At 40.0% G+C, this 7,824-nt stretch overlaps 1 protein-coding gene across 1 annotated transcript in view; it reads left to right on the top strand.

The window, feature by feature from the left end:
- The window catches only part of EDRF1 (erythroid differentiation regulatory factor 1), a 40,768-nt gene that overhangs the window by 5,807 nt on the left and 27,137 nt on the right, over window positions 1–7,824 (top strand). The window contains exons 7-12 of the mRNA XM_023533768.1: window positions 3,077–3,178; window positions 3,451–3,572; window positions 4,264–4,375; window positions 6,929–7,076; window positions 7,159–7,267; window positions 7,527–7,638. Of these exons, the coding sequence (XP_023389536.1) occupies window positions 3,077–3,178; window positions 3,451–3,572; window positions 4,264–4,375; window positions 6,929–7,076; window positions 7,159–7,267; window positions 7,527–7,638 (705 nt within the window). The remainder of the gene's footprint in view (window positions 1–3,076; window positions 3,179–3,450; window positions 3,573–4,263; window positions 4,376–6,928; window positions 7,077–7,158; window positions 7,268–7,526; window positions 7,639–7,824) is intronic.

A 7,824-nucleotide genomic window follows, 5' to 3' on the forward strand; every position in this document is an offset into this window, starting at 1 on the left:
TTTTTTTTTTTTGAAATAAGATTTATGCTTGATTATAGAGTCCAGTTTTTAAAAACAAGTCAACTATGACATAAAGTTACTTTAGTAACAACGTGGTCTTTTGTATTTCTGATTTGGCCAGTATCAATGGCGATGGAGCTGCTCAGCCCGTTCCATCTGCTGCAGAACAGCAGGAACCATCCGGCTCAGGTCAGACAAATGATTCGGATGGGGCTTCGTGGCCCGCCCCCTTCGAAATGCCTTCTTCCGTTTCTGAAGATCCCAGTGCTTCCAGTCAGGTTAGTTAGTGCTTAGATGGGAACGCAGTGAACTCATTTCAGAGGGCAAAACCAGCCATCTTGTTAATTAAAATAGATGGACAGGAGCAAAAAAGTGTTCTACCGATTTATGTCTAGCAGTTAAAAAAAAAACTTTTTTTTTTTTTCGAGATAGAATTGATAAGATATTACGAATGGCTAGATCAGGTTTTTCAATTTAAATAATTCAAAATATTTTTAAAAATTTACCACTATTTAAAATAGCTCACCAATATGTTTACCAATATTGCTTATCTCTTTAAAGTCATAAGAGTTATATAATGTAGTGATACAGTATATTTTAAACTTTAGATATTTAGTAAATGCCTATCAAATGTTGAGATTGACAGACTTGTTTGTAACAAATCCTGATCTTCTTACCTTAACTGTTAGTCAGATTGTTAGGCCTAAAATTGCTCTTAAGATTTTTCTGGCTGAAGTTTCTGAGATTTAATCCGCATTAATGTTATAAAGCGTTAAGAAAGGGAGAGAGAATAGAAGATGTCTCTTTTGTCTCTTATAGTCTTGGTTTCTTCTTACTGATTGTTTGGTTTTGTCATTATTTGTGTCTATCAAAGAAAAAAAAATAATTTCACAGATGTAAATTGTCCATGTCTATTTTCAGGAAAATATATTGACAAACTCCAAGGAGATAAAAAATAAGATCTTTAATTTGGTAAATCGTGTTTTTCCTATTGCTGTGTGTTCTCACATACCGAACATTATTCATCTAAATTGTTATCTTCACAAATTATAGAGTTACTAGGAGGCAAATGCATTTAACTTGATTCTAGTATTAGTAGGTTTTAAGATAGATAAACCTCATTAAACTATGTAATGAATTTAAATTTTTTCCAAGTTAGGAAAATATAAGGAAAAGGAAGGAAGTAATTACTATGCAAGATTACATAGCGGTAACCACCAGGAGGTGGGGATGTTGTGTGACTGAAGAGGGACATGGTGCTGGGTACCAGTAAGGTCTCATGTCATGACTCAGGTGATGGTTACACGGGTACTTTGCTTTGTAAGTAGTCATCACATTGTATTATTTGTTTTATGCACTTTCCTATATGTAATGTCACCAGAGGAGGTTCATTTAATATTCCTTGACTTCAAAACGCACACATTACAAAAAGACCGCAAAGTGGAAATACTAGTCTTGTACCACCTGCTTCCCCCTGTCCCAAGCTGTACCATCCCTTCCTTACCTTGTGTAGGGGTCACTAAGAAAGATCATGGAGGCTTTTAAGGGCCTGTAGACTTACTTGCATGTGGGGGAAGTGAACTGGCATCTAGTTAATGCCTCTTATGCTGTGAACTTTATGCCGTGTGTATGTATGTCTAAATTTTCTTCATTTTTGGAACTGCATATATATTAAGTGTTGATGGTATCGTTTTATGAATAAGTCAACCAAAGCTCATAGAGTAGATATTTGTCCTTGGTCACTCAGTTGGTGACTCCTGAGTTAGGGTTCAAACCCTGATCTTTCTGACTTGAGAGGCCCGTCCTTACAGCGGTACCCACTGTACCCATGTGTCCACACACGTTTGAAAGGCCTCTGAGCAGTGAGATTGTCTTAGCAATGGCATATTCTAAGCAGAGCTAGCCTGCCATAAAAATAGCCTCTTACAGAATGTTTGTATAACATATTGTACAACCTAAATTTCAGCATTTAGAGATTTGTTTTTGTTGGCAAGCTGTCAACAAAATTGGTAGATTTGTGGATTGTTCCACAAATCTATGCTACCAGTTGGAGACCTGTGTTAAGCAATAATAGAGTTTAAATAGGTGAAATAGGTGTTTTCGGTGTGGCCAAACCTTTATTGAAAACATTGTAACCTAGAGCCCAGCTCTCACTAAAGCAGCTACCTGCAAATATAATTTTGAGAGTTGATAACTTGTCTGTGTAAACAAATAATAAAATTTAAAAGTTTGAAGTTCTGTTAGGATCCTTTTGGGAGAGGTGACGAGCGGTGAGGCGGGTGCGTGGAATAAGCAGGGTGCTCGCACGAGCACGTGCCCGTGTCGGGTCTGTTGCGGCGCTGGCATTGAGCGCTAATGTTTCTTAGTGGCAGCTGTCCTGATGGTTGGAAAATCGAGTGGTGGACTGAGTTTACCCGCTGTTGAAGGTTCCTCTTCCTAAAAGTGTTTTTCCAAAGTCTATCCTGCAGAATGTATTAAGAATGAAAGTGTTCTAGATTATGAGAACATTGGGTTGCATAGAGGCGACATAGATTTCTCCTTTGCAAGCCTTCTTAGAAGTGTTTTTATGATAATAAGCATCGTTGCTCTCCAAAAGCAAGTCTACAATAAGCAGCATTTTCCAAAGCTTACTCTGGCAATTGTCTACCAGATATTCCAGGGACCAGTATTCAGTGAAACACGTTAGGAAATGCAAAACTAAAGGCAATTACTGTGATGGGTGTCTCAAAAATGTGACTGGAGTTTCTTAGGAATTTTTTAATTCATTAGCGATGGGGTAGGTTAAAAGAGCAATGGTATTCAGCTTCACCTAAAAAAAAGAAAAATAGAAAACTTTGATCAAAAGCTAAAATCTTTTCTCAGTAAGATCTAAATGTGATTAGCTTATTATAGTAGCTGTGATAGTTAGGAGCTGTAGTAAGCTACCAGGGATGAGAGTTAACATACTTCTTAGCCCTGGTTCACAAAAGTAGATTGAAGTGTCTGCCTTGAATGTTTAGGTGATTCTCTTGAACAGTAGGCCATTTTTAAGAAATTCCGGCAGCAGAATCACTCCTTCTCCTTGCACTTTTCACAGGGAAGTGAGCCTCTTGAACCCTCATACATAGTGGGGCATGTGGCTTCAGCGCCCAAAGAACAAAACCTGACTACTTTATTCAATGACGGGGAGAACAGTCAGGTATGCTTTCCAGGATGTCCAGGGTGAGACATCCGGTCCCCAGTCTACTTCGTTATTTAAAGACCTATCTCAATTGGAATCATAGGGAAGAAATCTGCTCGATCCCGAGAATCGCTTTCTGAACATCTGTGTGATCTCACAGCTCTGTTAGTTTATCTTACTTTGTCTCCTTTGTCTTTTCTCTTTTCTAGTCTTTCTGTGGATCATGGGGGTAAATTGTGGGTCTCTTGTTTATTTTATGATAATCTTTCCTATTTCATTTTAAATTAAAGGGTCTTAAAAATGATTTCGTTCGGAATATTTTGTGGACATTTGAAGATATACATATGTTGGTTGGCTCCAACATGCCCATATTTGGAGGAGGCAGGTATCCAGCAGTCAGCTTACGTCTCAGGTGAGCCAGAATCCTGTTCCTTCGGAAGCAGTGTCCCATCTGCTTTCACTTACCTATTTGGGCATCATCACCTTGTTCTAGGTTCTTTCACTTCTCCCCTTCCCTCGCCAAGTGAAATGGCCCCTTTAGGAAGGCACTGTCATCAGTGACCGCTGAGCCTCCGGCATTCGGGTTTCATTGTACTCCTTGGTGATGGAGTCAGAGACCTGTCACGCGGGCCTGGTCTCAGGTCTGAATCTACAACTTGTGAAGGTGCCCTTGGGTTTATTTAATTCGTTCAGAGGTCGTTGTCCCAGCTTCCCACTGAGCATTTTTCCTAGTGCTCCAGGCATGTGTGTTCACGTTGGCCAGCGTGAGCTCTGGCCGGGGCGTTGTCCTGCCTGGCGGTCAGTCCTTCACCTCAGGCCGTATGAGGAGCGTGCAGTAGGCTCACAGTCACCTGATGCCGTATTTTCTGTTCTTACTGAAAACTTACAGGTACCCTAAGTTTAGAAATCCAAGCAAAGCTTTTGAAAAGATGTTAACTAGAACACAACAGGTGAGCTACATGTGCATATCTAACCAGCAGAGATGGCATTTTCTATCAAGGTGGGTGTAGGCTAGAATAGTTAAATGGAGAAATAAGTTCTCAGATGATTCATTATGGAACATCTTAATTAAACCAAATAACACTAGAAATGTGTATTTTTAGGGATAACAACAAACCAATTAATGTGCTAACTGGAATTGACTATTGGTTGGACAACTTGATATGCAACGTACCAGAGCTCGTGATGTGTTTTCATGTAAATGGAATTGTACAGGTAAGATACAGTGTGACCTCGTTAATGATCGCTCAAGTGCAAATCGGTGTAGGGAGTACCTCCCGACGTTTTTAAGGCCCCTAAATAATAAAGTGTATTTTTGACAAGGAAGGTAGCTGTGAATAAACTGAAATTTGAGTGTTTTTACATTTGATTTGGTGATAGAATTCTAGATGTTACAGGAGTAAAATTTTATAAGTAATCTGTGAGAAGGTCTTAAGTAGACTAAACCTACATTTATAGCCATAGAACTCTAATTTAATGCCAGGAACCCATGGTCATTACTTGAAAGTGTCTATACAGTGGAGGTATTTATTCACTACACAAATATCTACTCAATATATGTGAAGTTTTAGGAAAGGCCACAGTAGTAATCGCATAAAGTGAATAGCTTATATAATAAATTGTCGAGCATGTTCTATTTATGAGCCACTTGTCCCCATTATAAATGTTGGGGGTAAAACAAAAAATGAAGTTTGGTTACTACTCAGAAATATATGGTCTGATGGGAAATAACTGTGCAAAGAAGTAGCAGACGGTGGGTGAAGCGTTAGAAAGGCAGAACACACAGAAGTCTGGGTGATCACAGAAGCTGCGATCACTTCTATTTTGATTTGAAAGAAATACTTCCCGGAAACAGTGGCATCTTAACTGAATCTTGAATGATGGATAGTATCCCAAAAAATAAGGGACAGATTTTAAGAGGCTAGTATAAGTACATGAAGGGATTGATAATAAATCCAGTTAGGGAACACAGGATTCATGCAGCAGAGTAGCAAAAAGATTAGAAAAGTTGTAGGCAAATAATAGCCTTGAATGCCGAGCTAAGGAGTTTGGACTTGCTTCGGTTGGTACTCTGGAGTCAGCGGAGGCTTTGCGCCTGCGCCGTGAAATCCAGTGTGTTAGGCTGTTGATTCGGAGATGGCCTGAGGGACAGACAGCGGGGAGGACTTGACACAAGGAGGTTGGTTAGACATTGCTCTGCTTTTGCAAGTAGTGCAATATACTCATGCTGTACAGGAACTACTAAGAATAGACAACAGAAATAATGTCCAGCGTTTAATGGAGTGCTTGTTCTGGTCCAAGCATTTTGCTAAGTGCTTTGCATACATGCATTACCTTATGTGATGCTCCTGTCAGCTCTTAGCTGCTTGCATACTGTTACTCACTTGATGGGGAGGGAAACTTGAATATCAGAAGTTCAAGTGAGTTGCCCAAGGACACATCGCTAGTTAGTGATGGTGTCAGTATTTGAACCTATTACCTGGCTGAGGCTATGCTTTACCCATTGAACTCCAGCTCAGTGATTTTTAACCTGCAGTGTGCATCAGGATCACTTGTGAACTCTTCAAAACTATACCTGCTTTAGTCTCCTGTGTTTTAGAATAGACGAGGGCTTCAGACATGATTCCGATTTGCATTCTTGCTTGAGACCTACTCTAACACCATCACTCTAAATGGCAACATTCGTTGAGAAGCCATGCGTGAGGGAGAGGGAGACAAGTCCAAGGGAATTTCAGGGCTTAGCGACTCAGGGACTAGAATAAAGGGGGTATCGTTGCCTGAGATGGGGACATTGAGTTGGCTTAGGCAGGGAAGGCGGTATATTTGTTTTCATTTTGAATTCAGTTTGAAGAAGGCATTTGAGTGAGCATTTTGAAGTTGCAGGCATTAGAGAAGATGGGGCTAGAGAAATAAACGGAGGTGTCATACTGCTGGAGTTTATCACCAAGGGAATCTGTTCAAATCAACCATTGGCGCTTTCCCTGTAGGGGTGAAAGGAGAGGGCTTTGGACAACGTTGGGGAGATCCAGAGCAGTGCCATACGAAATCCCAGGAACAGCATGTTAAGGAAGGAAATGGCAGTTCGGGGCGTCAGAAAACCAAGAAGGATGAAAATCAACCTTAGCAGACTGTGTTTGGTCTTATTTTCCAGTTGATTTGAAGTTTCTAGTCTTACAGCCCTTGAGAAAGTGTGGTAAGAGGCGTTTAGGGAAGTGTGGACAGAAGACAAGCTACAAAAAAATACGGAGGTGCTTTAAAAATAGTGGCAGTAATGTCCACGCAGCCTGTACTGTTACTGCCGCCTCCACCCCCACCCCATCCCCACACTGCCTTTCTGGAAAGGAATAGAGTCCGCACTGTCTCCTGGGGAGACTTCCCAGGCAGTTCTAGTGTCTGGGGGAGAGCTTACTGAGTGGAGCCTACTTTCATTTCCCGTCTTCTCAGTTGCAAACCACTGGGGTAGCATAGAAGAAAGTATTCTGTGCAGTTTGTTCCATGTGAGAACAGAAATAAGATCGTGCCTAAAATTGTGGTGCAAGATCAGGTGATGATTGTCCCTTGAGAGTGACTCCTGGTGGATCGGCGGCGTTGCCTGCAGGATGTGTCCGATGCCTTTGCAATGTTGGAGCGGTAAAAAGATCGAAAACCATTGGTTAAATCTCGTTCATGCTGCATAGGTCTCTAATTGCGGGATATATTTGCTTGCTTTTTAATAAGAGACATGTCGTTGCCTAGGTTTTCTCTTAAACTGTCTTCTGTGTTTTACAGAAGTATGAAATGATAAAGACAGAAGAGATCCCCAATTTGGAAAACTCTAATTTTTCTACTAAGGTCATAAAAGACATTGCACAGAATATTTTATCGTTTCTGAAATCGAATTGTACCAAAGAAGGGCATACCTACTGGCTATTTAAAGGTGAGCCAATTCTCGGATGAGTGATTGATTCGAACGACTGCTGTAAAATGAAGTTTATTTGTTTTTGTGTTTGTTTTTTCAGCAAGTGGCAGTGACATAGTGAAGCTCTATGATCTCACTACTCTTTGTGAAGAAACTGAAGACAAATACCAAAATCCATTCACAATGCCAGTAGCTATTCTCTTATATAAGTGAGTGCTTTAAGGAGTGAAGATGAGGAAGTAGCCTTATGTAAAATTTTAAAGTGTACAGCCACACTATCTAAGCCAAGGTTTTTAAATACTTTCAGTTTTTCATAGTTTAAAAAACAAAGTATATATGTTTGTATGTATGCATATGTGTATACGCACTCACATATGCACATACAACAGACTATACCAAAATAAACTTGGGTGGGGGTGTAAAATACTACATTTAGTTGTTTCTTATGGCCTTTAAACACTTTTTTAGGGTTGCTTGCAACATGATGATGAAGAAGAATCAAAATAAGAAACACTATGGGACTATTAGAACATTGCTTCTTAATTGTGTTAAACTGTTGGACAAAAGCAGGCATCCTCAAGTAAGATTTACATGTATATGCTCTCTCAAAAAAGTTCTAGCATTCTGACAAGAGAATCGTTGCCTGGTTCGTAATCTGTAAATACCTGTCTGATATGGTAGCCAACATCCACATGTAGCTGGTGAGCACTTGAAATGTACCTACTCTGAACTAAGATGTGCTTTAAGTATAAAGTACAGAATTTTG

The sequence above is a fragment of the Pteropus vampyrus genome, unplaced genomic scaffold, assembly GCF_000151845.1.
Source record: "Pteropus vampyrus isolate Shadow unplaced genomic scaffold, Pvam_2.0 Scaffold111, whole genome shotgun sequence".
NCBI lineage: Eukaryota > Metazoa > Chordata > Mammalia > Chiroptera > Pteropodidae > Pteropus > Pteropus vampyrus.